General features: G+C 50.3%; 1 protein-coding gene across 1 annotated transcript in view; it reads right to left on the reverse strand.

Moving 5' to 3' along the window:
- Positions 1 to 1,672: 1,672 nt before the first annotated feature.
- The window catches only part of APMAP (adipocyte plasma membrane associated protein), a 28,755-nt gene continuing 18,152 nt past the window's right edge, over positions 1,673 to 12,275 (reverse strand). The window contains exons 4-9 of the mRNA XM_007191861.2: positions 9,789 to 9,881; positions 8,117 to 8,233; positions 6,841 to 7,015; positions 6,131 to 6,265; positions 5,523 to 5,715; positions 1,673 to 2,752 (exon numbers count right to left, since the gene is read on the reverse strand). Coding sequence (XP_007191923.1) covers positions 2,543 to 2,752; positions 5,523 to 5,715; positions 6,131 to 6,265; positions 6,841 to 7,015; positions 8,117 to 8,233; positions 9,789 to 9,881 — 923 coding nt within the window. The 3' untranslated portion in view covers positions 1,673 to 2,542. The remainder of the gene's footprint in view (positions 2,753 to 5,522; positions 5,716 to 6,130; positions 6,266 to 6,840; positions 7,016 to 8,116; positions 8,234 to 9,788; positions 9,882 to 12,275) is intronic.

Consider the following 12,275-nt stretch of genomic DNA (forward strand, 5'->3'; position numbering starts at 1 on the left):
CTGCCACCCAATTCCACCTGTTTTTTAAAACTTATCAGCTTTGCTCTAAGAGGGAATGATTCTGACAGTGGGAAGCTGCCCCTTCATCTCATTCACTGTCACTGGGAAAATGTAAAGTTAAGGATACAGGAGTCTAAGACATACAGTACCAGAATTATGACCAAGAAGAAGAAACACTTGAGGTCTCAAACTGACCAAAACCAGTCAAACTCCCGACAGACAGGCCTGCCCTGCTCTGTGTTCCAGAGCCTCCCCGCCAGGCCCTCCGCCCCTGCTCACCAGCCGTGCAGACTCGGGGATCCAGCTTCAGGGCCTCCACTCCAGATGCAGCCGAGCCCGCCCCGGGTTGCAGACGGGCCAGGCCCTGAGGAACGCAGCCACCCAGAGGACCACCTGCAAGGCTTAGCCCCGCTGCTGTCCCACCTCGGTGCCCGGGGACAGAGGCACCCGCAGGTCTGACCCCTGGACTGGGCAGCCACCCTGCCTCCTCGCCCCCAGCCACCTGTGCCCCTAGGCAGGTCCCTCCCCAGCCTCGGTTCCCCCGTGAGACGCGGCCACGTCTCCTTATATCACAAAGAGGTCAGTGCACATGAAAACTCAACACGGCAGAGCAAAGGCTGATGAAAAAAACCTCAACGCGGGGCCTCTGTCCTACAAAAGGCAGCAACTGAGTCCTGATGAAGTTTTTGTAGCAGATGACAAAGAAGCACACAGTGAATGAATCACTTGATTTAATTTTAAGAGCCTGTTAGTAATTCCCATTAGAGCAAATCCGTTTCATGTTTACAACAAAAACCTATCATAAATTTAAGCCTAATGAGGCTATATTTTGCACCTCATCATAGCAAATTACCAGATAAAACACAGGAAATGACACTTTGAGACAGAAAATCAACATCTGAGTCAAAACAAAAAAAAAGACACCTTTGCTGAAAACTGTGAAAAGCTACCAGCTTCTCTGCACTGAGAGCGCAGCCCTCAGTTCCCAACCAAGAAGAAACGTACAGGGTCAGCGCGCTTGGGTTGTGTGTTTTCAAGGCAGAATGGTCAGGTTTCACCTTACTATTCCTGCAGACTCGATACACGGGTGCACTGTTGCCTGTTAAAAAGCATTTCGTATGAAGTTACATCACCTGACAGGACACGGGTCACATCACGGCCATGCAGCCAGTCTGACTCTGCTGTACGTGGCTGTGCGTAAAGCTGGCCCCGAGCAGGCAACTCGGAATGAGCCCCCATCAGATCCTGACTCTCTCCCCTAAAATGGAGAGGAGCAGGGAAGGGAAAGGAGCTATGAACCAGCACAAGACACAAACGGTTCAAGTCTCACCACGATGTCGGCCATCCTTGACGTTCAATGTCATCCCCTAGTCAAAATACCATCTTTTCAAGTCACAAAGACAATTCCAGAGACACAATCCCTGACGTGTTATCACAAATACGCGGGAAAGGAAGGAGCAGACATCAGCCCCACCTTGCAGAATGGAAACAGGAGAGCAGTGTCATGTGGACTGAGCCAGCGTGGGAGGCAGGCGGCCACAGGGGAGGCCCCGAGCAAATCTAAACATGACCCCAGCAGAACGGCCCTCACGACAGGCAGAGGACAAGACCTCACTCACTGTTAAAGTAGATTAAAGCACAGAAGAAATTCCAAGGCAACACCATCAAGAGGTTAATCAGCAGAAAAGTCCATTTAATTACCATAATCACATGGATCACCCCACAACCAGGACCATGTGTGGACACACCCGTCAGGAAATACAGCAGCGTCAGGCTTGTAACACTAGAGCAGACGCAACCCCAGCACGTGCACTATTCACACCTGAGTCTGGGGTGAGGAGCCAGGTGTATGAACAGGACTCCTGGTGCCCAGCGCCCACCTTCACTCCCCATCCTCTGATCCGCACGGCAGGCTGTCCATGGAGAAGCCGGTGAGTCCTCTGAGCTGCTGGAATCAACGTGCTCTTCCTCCACACACACCCAGGTCCTGGCCTTCAGAGCGCTGGCGGGGACCCGGGTAGGGAGGGGGCCAGATGCAGCAGGAGGGTGGGAGCCACGGGAGGGATGCCCAGGGCCGAGGCTCGGGCCTCACTTGACTCTGGGGAACGTAGCCGTGCCCTCTTCGCCTGCACAGCCCATCCGAGGCTTCACACACGTTTGCCCTGAGTTCTCCGCGCCCTCCCGGAGCCCCTCCCACAAAGACAGGTATCACCCATTTAACAACAAAGGCATCGAGGCTGGCAGGACACAGCCAGCAGCAAAAGTGAGACGCCAGCCGACTCACCCACAGCTCCATCCCCACACCTGAAGCCTGTTAAGTGCACCAAGTCCCCGGGTCCTAAAGAATCACTGCACTTGGGAAGGTTTTTAAGAGAAAAGGGCTTTACGTGGACTCATCTCCCCCACGGCAGATGCAAGGCCAAGTCCAGGTAAGGGTGTCCCAAGAGGCTGCACCACACCTCCGCGGACCGGCAGGTGCAGGTGGGAAGGGTGTGTCCACGCACCTCCTGGCCCAGGGGTGGCGCGCAGGGCAACGACGGGCCTAGGCAGACTGCAGGCGGAGTCTGCAGAGGAAAGGGGACCTAAAGGAGCCCAGGTACAGGTGCCCGTCATGCTCGTGCACCTCGCTCACGTAAGCGGCCACCTGCCCATCAGGGTCGTGCAGGCTCCTCCGGAAGGCCCCGCTGTCACTGAGCTCCAGGACGAGGCTGTACCGCGGCACAAACTTCATCACCGTCTCCTGGCTGAACAGCTGAAAGGGAAGCACAGTGAGAGGGGAGCGTGACGCGGGCCACGTGGAGTCCCGCAGGCCGGGCACCGTGGCTCTCGTCACCTGCTGTGCACGTCCCACCCACCCTGCCCCCCACCTCTCCCAGCTGCTGGACCACCTCCCCACCGGCTCGCTTCCACACGGCACTGCAGCTGCCTTTTTAAAATATTGGCACACCCCACACCTGAAAAATTCAGTCAAGAAGTAGCTTGTGGAGCCAAGCAGGGTAGGTGCGTGCAGGGGCGGCCCAGACCAGAGAGTCGGTCTGAGCAGGGAGAGTCCACGCTGGAGAAAAGACAGGGCCATGGCTCCAAGCAGGGTGTCAGGGCCCAAGCAGGGGAGATGGTGTCCTGCAGCAGGGTGACCTGGCACAGGCCATGAGCCCTTGAGAGGTAAGGCCCCTGCACACGGCTGGGAGGAGGGAAAAGGGCTGGCATGGGTGCTAGAGCCCTAGCCGGGGCCATGTGATGCGGGGGCCACATGACAGCTGAGGCCACGTGACAGGGGACAATGGCTACAGACAGGGACAACTGGGGAATCTGATCACATAGGTATGAAGGAGCATGAGACCCAGGTTTTTCACCCTTAGAGAAGGGAAGTACAAACACAGACGGTAAGAAAACTGGCAGCTTAAAACACACCCCCAGCTCTGTCACGAGGGCCTGGGAGCAGCGACACCCCGTCAGTAAGCACACTTGGCACCTGTCCCCTCTCGGAGGAGCCAGGATCCCTGAGAAACGGCTGATCCCAGAGCGGGGCAGGGAAAGAACGAGAGGAGCGTGAACAATGTGCAGGGCCAGGAAGCAGGAACTACTCCAAGAACGACTGGGACACATGCAAAGGTCAAGGGGCCATACGGATGGGGCTCCCACTGGCCACAGCCGGACAATGTGAGCATCAAAGTAAGCAACAATGGTTAACCGATCATAATCACTGATAAAACCATCAACCCCGAGATCATAATGACACTTACTAACTATCCCCACAAAATACTGATTAATTACAAATGATAAAGAGTAACTTCACAGTGGAAACCCGGCAGCCACCACTGGATGAGGTGACGGGCACTGCAGGGACAAGTGGACACCAGGCACCTCCCGACAGGTCACACAGAGGGCACCGGAGAGGCACAGCCTGAACCTGACCGTGAGAAACACCAGGCAGCCCAAGGCAGGGACATTCTGCAGCAGAGCTGACCTGGGATCCTGAAGATCAGGTCTGGGAGCTGCTCCAGGCTGAAGGGGACAAGGAGAGGCAGCGACTAAGCCAGCCCGACCCTGGGCACAGTCCCACTACAAAGGACACCCCTGGGCCACTGGCGAGCCTGAGCTGGGTCTGTGCACCGGAGGGTCACCCGTATCTGCGGGATATCCTGTCCCAAGGGGGTCGTCCTTGCTATAGGAACAGTGCTTAGAGTGTCCGAGGGCGACTGGTCAGCCACTTGCCTGCAAACAGCTGAGGGAAAGACGTTCTCTGTTCCCTTCCTGCTGCTTTTTAGGTCTGATGTTGTATCAAAACTAAAAAAAGAAAATCCTCAAAGACTTCAACAACATTCTGAAGAAAATCTAACCTCCTTTTCAAGTCTGCAAGGCCTGTGGTCCTCTCCCACCTCCCACCTGCCCCAGACCCACCATCTATCTCCCAGCCACATGAAGACGCCGGGCCACTCCTGCCCAGGACGCCCATGTCCGAGAACACGCCCACCCCGCTGGCTCTTTCTCACGCACGGTCTTGGCTCCTGATGCAGACACTGTTCTAGGCGCTGAGGATAAAGGAGGGAACTCAACAGGAGAAGCACCTGCTCTGATGGAGCACACGTCCCACCAGGGCAGAGATGCATCCTATCAACCAGGGGAGAGATGCGATCACCACGGACAGAGCACATCCTCTGATGGGTACCAGCTTCGAGCACTCACTGTACTCAGCTAAGGGTATCATCTGCATATTCTCATTAAATTTTTCCATCACCTAATGAAGTGCTATTATTCTTCCCACTTGACAGATGAAGAAACTGAGGCAGAGAGACCACGTCCCCTGCCCAGAGCCCCACAGCTGGTCAGGCCTTCCTCAAAACCCTTCTCCTTGCCCACTCTGCCATTCTGCCCCCTCCAGGCCCCAGCAAACAGATGTAACTCTGCAGCCGATGATGCGTCATTTCGGAACAGTGACCTGCCGAACTCGGAACAACACTGAAGGACGTGGGCCAGCCTCACTGAGAAGGTGCCCGCAGCCCTTGGCGGGGCACAGACACAGGGCTACGTGCCGCACAGACTCAGCAACTGCTGCCCAGCACCTTCCAGGACCTTAAGTCTCAAATAGTTTAGTATTTGCAACTAAGGACATGGGCGGAATCCTATGAAGGGGGTGATGAGGCTCCGAGGAGGCAGGAGGAAGCGGGGCGGGAGGAAGGGGCACCTGCAACCACTCAAGGAAGAGCTGAGTTTGCTGGGGGCGGGGTCTGGGGGAGAGCGGAGAGCAAGAGGGACAGGCAGGGCAGAGGCCCCAACAGGTCATGATGGGGAGGGTGACGATAAAAATACCCAGACAAGGAAACCAGGAGAAAAAATCAGAGGGCTCAAATGTTTACATTTACATTACAAGGTGAAGAATAAAATGTGTTTTAAAGAAGTCATTAAAAGCACCAAATACTATAAGCAGAACTAGAATTTTCAGAGCTTCCATAAAGGTCAAAAAACCCATAATTAGATGCATTTTCATTTTGTTTTTTGAAATCAATAGTTTTCACAGTTACCTTAAAAATCATTCTTTTAAGATACGGTCTCTCGGATAAGAAATCCAACATGGAAAACCCAGGATTGGAGCGAATGGTCGACATGCCGACCCAGTAACCCCCGGAGCTGCTGGCTCGGATGTTGTCCGGGAATCCAGGCAAGTTCTCCACAAACAGGTCGGCCCCTCCTTTCATCAGGCCAGACACGTAGAACCTGAAAAATTCACCCAAGCAGGCAATGAGTGGCAGCCCCCCAACTGAAGGAAAAATTTTAGCCGAGCACCAAATTGGTCTTGGTCCCAATAACCGAATGGATACAACTGTAAACACGTCCATCACGAACGATGTCACGGCTGCTCCTAGAAGCCCTCAGAGCCCTGGGCCCAGCGAGAAGCAGGTGCAGGAAGCAGGGCCAGACCAGGCCCACCAGCAGGGAAAAGGGCCAGGATCGCAGTCAGCATTCCATCAAGACTCTGCCAGCCCATGACGTGCAAGAAGGCTGAGGAAGGGAGAGGGAAGATGACTCTCTCATCACACAGGACAGGCACCTGCTGCGTCACAGGCTCTGCAGCTGACACCTCACACCCGCCCGGCCCACAGCCCGGTGGACTTGACATCAGCTCACGCACCTCCTGATCCTCGCCATGGTCAATTCCGCCACCAGGACAAAGTCCTCCGCAGGAGAGAGCTGTACCCCGTTGGGGAACCGCAGGTGGTCCAGCAAAACCTTCACCTCCTTGGTCTCGGTGTCGTACTCCAGCAGGCTGCGAGAGCCAACAGCGGAGGGTCACACAGGGTGTCTGGGGGCCCCTGCTGGGCTGGAGCCCTGCTCCCGGTCTGGGCCCTCGGGCCAGGGCCTATGGAGGGGGACTCGTCCTCCACAAGAGTAGCAGGGCCCCCATCCTCTGCTCAGACCAGTTCCAGGCTGGCCCTGCAGGCCCATCCCTGTCCAGGGCAGACCCAGGCACCCTCCTCCAGAAAAGCCCACGGTCAGTTCTCTCGCTGACCTGAGCACTGGTTCAGCACCAGGGAGGGCCACCGTGGCTGCAGCCTCACAGGAGTCCCCTTCAGAGGCCACCTGTGAGATCTCTCCCAGCTGCGAGACCACACCCTCAGACAGCCTGGCCATTCTACCTTCATTACTCCAAAGAAGAAAGTGAGAACATCTCACTGTTTCATTGTGTCCGCCACCTGTTTCCAGGAGACAGTAAGATCCTCCCTTAAAAGCTGAGTACTATGCTCAGAAACACCCCAACAATTCCTGGATGTAATAAGCTCTGCGAAGTCACCCTGCCTGTCTACGGCCTCCCTGAAGAGAAGATCCGGAAGGAACACTCACCGACCATCATCCGTCCCCTCCATCACCAGAAGCAGATAATCTCGTCTTTGCCATTTGCTGCTAGAATCCGTAAAATAAATCTTCCTCCCGTCCCGAGTTACTGTAAGATCGTTCACAAAGGACATTTTCCTCCCCTCAATGGGTGTCTCGGAGGACAGCAGCAGTTTTACTTCACCTGAGGGAAGGGGGGGGAGGAAGAAAAGGAAAGAAGGGGAGAGACTTGCTTGTATTCTAAGAACGTGTATCTCAATAATTTCAAAATATCCATCGGCCTAACTGATTTAAAAGGAAAAACTAAATGAGCTTCTCCGTGTCCTGACAGAAGATTTATTCCTTCTTACAGTAAAAATCAGTGTTTTCCTTTCTTTCTATTAGGTGATGAATTTTTTTTAGACCAGCTCCACTAAAGGCAGAATCCCCCCTCTAAGGATGAGGAACTCCTTTTATCAAGACCAACTGACTTAAAAATCTGCTAAGAATCTTAGGTTAAAAAGGCAATTTTCTATTTGTTTGCTTAAGAGAATTATAGAATGTTCACCTCATCTGCTTTTAAATTTAAAAAGCAGGAATCGTAGTAAATCTTTTTAGATTGTAGCACAAACGTTCAAGGAGCGCTCAGCGCTTCCCATATATAATCCCATTTAAACCCCCCACAACTATCCCACATGGCAGGCACTCCCGTCATCCCTGCCCCGTGGGTGAGGAAAGCAGGCACAGAGAGGCTGAGTAACTCTCACACAGCCAGCAGCCAGCAGAGCAGGGGCCCGGTGCACCACCCACGATGGCAACTCCTCCCTCAGCATGAACCTCCCGCTGAAGCGCACACAGCAATACTGTAGCACTGATCGAGGTGACATCACGCCCAGTCAGGGGAGAGAAACAGGAGAAGGAGCTGGAGGAAGGAAAAATGAAAAGACAGAGAGGCAGAAAACAAACAGCGAGACCAGAAGCAGAGAAATACACAGAGAAGTAAAGATAAAAAGAGGAGCCTAACATCCTCAAAATGAGTCCTGCTGAGATCCTGTGGCTCAAACACAAAGGCCAGGGGAAAGGAGGGAATGCGCCAGAAGCAGGCATAAGGGAGGAGCCACACGGTGTGAATACTGGCTGGTACCTGCAGGTAATATTTTCAGTTCCATTCAGTGAGTAAGAAAAACATCAGGGTCTCCAGTAGACTGTACTGAACAAATTCTACTAAATCCATTTATAAATAAATGCACATATTGTTTAAAAGATCGGCAATCATCATAGAAGGAAACAAGTTACTGTCACTTACGTTTCCAGGGATTTACTTCAAATAGCCCTTTGTATGCATCAGCCACAAAAAGGGTCCCGTTGGGCCCGGCCCGGATGCCCAGGGGTCTCCCACAAGCAGGCTCGTCATCTCGGGTTTCTAGGGAAACAAACAGACAGGAATCAGTGGCTGGTCCAAGATTTGTGGCCCCTCAGTGTCCAAACACCTCCTCCACCCCGTCCTAAACCTGCATCATGCTGCAGAGAACAAAACAGACCATGGCATCAGAGACAGACTCGGCCCCCCGTGTTCCAGCCCCCCTAGAGCTCAGGACAATTGTCCAGCATGTCTAGAGGGACCACCCGAGAATCTGGATGTGGACATAAGCACAGCAACTGATACCCAAGAATCAAGTTCACATCAGCATCCTGAGACTCAAACAGTTAACTCAGGGACGTAAGCAGACACAGGCCCCACTCCCGAATACCCCAGAACCTCAGGAGTGGGATTTAAGCCCAACAGCTGGACCTGAATGCTGTGCCCATCCAGGGACATGGCAGGGTCCCTCCACCCGTCATAAAGGGAAAGCTCCTATTTTACTGCTTAGATCCATTCTCCTGTTCTACTACCTATACTCTTTTTAAACCTGTGGCAGAGCATATTTATTGCTGGGCACTCCCTGCAGGGCACTTATCACAGAGTGCTTACTGCAGGGTGCTTACTGCAGAGTGCTTACTGCAGGGCACTTACTATAGGGTGCTTACTGCAGGGTGCTTACTGCAGAGTGCTTACTGCAGGGTGCTTACTGCAGACTGCTTACTGCAGGGCACTTACTATAGGGTGCTTACCGCAGGGTGCTTACTGCAGTGTGCTTATTGCAGAGTGCTTACTGCAGGGTGCTTACTGCAGAGTGCTTACTGCAGGGCACTTACTATAGGGTGCTTACCGCAGGGTGTTTACTGCAGGGTGCTTACTGCAGTGTGCTTATTGCAGAGTGCTTACTGCAGAGTGCTTACTATAGGGTGCTCACCGCAGGGTACTTACTGCAGGGTGTGCTCCTCAAGGTATATACTGCAGGGCACTTACTGCAGAGGCACTTATAGGCAAAATACGGAGTGGGAAAAAGCAGGTTAAATACCCAAATGTAGAGTATGATTCCATCACATAAAACCATGTGTGGGTGTGAGTGTCCATGAACAGAAAGAAATCTGAAAAGTTATTCATTAAATTGTTAACAGTTACATCTGAGAAGACTCTGAGGTGATTTTTACTTTCTTCTCCGCGTTGTTCGCATTTCACCATAAAAATGCATCATTTTTAGAAAAACATTCTAGCTCTTAAAAAAAGATAACAAATAAGTCTGGGAGCTACCAGTTTTTAAACAGTGAGTTTCTAAAAGCTGAGTGACCTAAGGGTATTTCACTCTGGATGCAGGGCTGAGGTTCCTGAGGGGCTAGTGCAGGAATGTGCTCTAGCACGTGAGGAACAAAGCCCACACCTCTTGCAGCAGCTCTGGGGTGTGGGGGCCCGGCAGGGCCACGGCCACAGCTGGATGGGAAGCTGCAAGCACAGGTGGCAAATGAGGAGCCCAGGCAGCCTCTAGCTGGGCCGTCAGGCTCTCCTCCTCTAAGGACCCGACTTCTGGGGAACTCAGCTCCTCCTGGCACCCTCCTGGGTGCCTGGAAGAGACACACGTCAGGGGTCACTGACTTACTGCATGGGCCTGAGCCAAACCGGGCGATGGTCTCTACTTCACCGTTTTCAAGTTTTACGACTCGGCCATCTGCTGTACCAGTGAACATTACATCTGTTTAAAGATAGGAGGAAATAAGGGTGTTACTGGGTTAGCCTAAGAACTGTGCTCTCACAACCTTCTACAACAGAGGTGGCCAGTCTGTGTTTTTTATCTCCAAAGAGGAAACGGCAGTTTTGAAGATGAAGGCAAGTGGTGTCTGGGGACAAAAGTCTTAACACGTGCAGCGATAAACCCCATGGGGGCCTCAGAACCAGCATGGCCATGACCCTGAGGCTGGATCCAGGACACAGCAGACACCAGTAAGGGATAAAAACAGGATTTTCTACCCTCAAATAAGCGGGGACCCTCAGGCTGACACTCAGCACTCGGGGCTGTTCACATCTGCTTCATGTCAGTGTCTGCTGCTGAAGCTGATTACACCCAACCAAAGGGGAAGAACTGCTAGGAAGGCCCTAGGTGTAAAATTAAGTGCTCACTTCAGCAGCACATACACTAGAACTGGAACCACAAAGATGATGTGCAAATTCATGAAATGCTCCATATTTTTAAATGTATATTGCAAACTCTAGGGCAACCACTAAAAAAAGTTTTTAAAATAAGTATAACTGATATGCGAAGAAAGGAGAGAAAATAGAATCATAAATGTTCAGCTGAAACTACAAAGTCAGAAGGAGAGTGGAAGAGAAAATAAGAAATAAAAAAACAAAGGCAATGAATAGAAAACAGTAACAAATATGGGAGATAGTAATCCAACTACAGTTAACCCTTGAACAATCTGGGAGTTAGGGGTGTCAACCCTGTGCACAGTCGTAAGTCTGTATAACTTTATAGTCAGCCCTCACATCCTCCAGGTCCTGCATTCGAGAGGTTCTGCATCACAAGGTTCCGCACCCGTGGATTTAAGCAACTGCAGATCGAGTAGTGCTGCAGAATGTATTTACTGAAAAAAAAAATCCACGTGTAAGTGGACCCACACAGTTCAAACCCGACTTGTTCAAGGGTCAACTGTATATCAATTATCATTTTCAACATCAATGGTATAAAAACCCCAATTAAAAAACAGAGACTGTCAGAGTGTATCAAAAAACAAGACCCAACTATATGCAGTCTACAAGAAACCCTCTTTAGATATACAGACACATATAGATTAAAAATGAAGGGACAGAGAAAGATATACTACACTAACACTAAACAAAAGAAAGCTGGAGTAGCTCTTAATCTCAGAGCAGCTGCAGACCTAGGAACACAATCAGGGATAAAGAAGGCCTCCACGTAATGACAAAGAGTCAACTGTAGAGAAGGCATAACAGTCCTTAACATGTATGTGCCTAAAAACAAACATCAAAATACATGAGGCAAAACTGACAGAACTGCAAGGAAGCAGATGAATCCATGATTAGGGGAGGAGACCTCAGCATACCTCTCTCAGAAATGGACAGATACTGGTGGACAACAAGGTCTGACTGTACAGCACAGGGAACTATATTCAATGTCCTGGGATAAACCATAATGAAAAAGAATATGAAAAAGAACGTATACATATGTGTAACTGAGTCACTTTGCTGTACAGCAGAAATTAACACAATGTTGAAAATCAACTATACTTCGATATAAAAAAAATAAAAAGAAATGGAAAGATCCTGCAGACAGAAAATTAGTAAAGACACAGCTGAACTCAACAGCATCACTGATTAACTGGATATCAACTACCTCATCCAAACAACAGCAGAATATATATTTTTCTCAAGTTCACATGGAACATTCACCAAGACAGACCATATTCTGGGCCACAACACACACCTTAACAAATTTAAAAGAATAAAAATCATACAATGTCTGCTCTCAGACCAAAATGAAATTAAACTAGAAATCAATAACAGAAAGAGAGTTGGAAAATCACAAAATACTTGGAGATTAAACAACGTGCACTTCTAAATAACACATAAGTCAAAGAAGAAATCTCAAGAGAAATTAGAAAACATTTTGAACTAAACTAAAATGAAAATACAACTTATCAAAATTTTCTGGCTGCAGAGAAAGCAGTGCTTAGAAAGAAAGTTGTAGCATCAAAGGCATATATTAGAAAAGAAAAAAGAACTAAAACCAATCATCTAAGCTTCCATCTTAGGAAACTAGAAAAAGAAGAGCAAATGAAACCCCAGGTAAGCAGAAGAAAGAAATAATAAAAATTAGAGCAGATATCAATGAAATTGAAAACAGGAAATCAATAGAGAAAAATCACCAAAACAAAAGCTGGTTCTTTAAAAAAATCAATAAAATACTGGGTTGGCCCAAAAGTTTGTTTGGGTTTTTCCGTAAGATGCTACGGAAAACCCAAACGCACTTTTTGGCCAACCCAATAAATAATCCTCTAGCCAGGCTAACAAAAAAGAGAAAAGACAGAAATTACCAATATCAGAAATGAAAGCAGGAACATCACTATAG

This window comes from Balaenoptera acutorostrata, chromosome 15 (genome assembly GCF_949987535.1).
Source record: "Balaenoptera acutorostrata chromosome 15, mBalAcu1.1, whole genome shotgun sequence".
NCBI lineage: Eukaryota > Metazoa > Chordata > Mammalia > Artiodactyla > Balaenopteridae > Balaenoptera > Balaenoptera acutorostrata.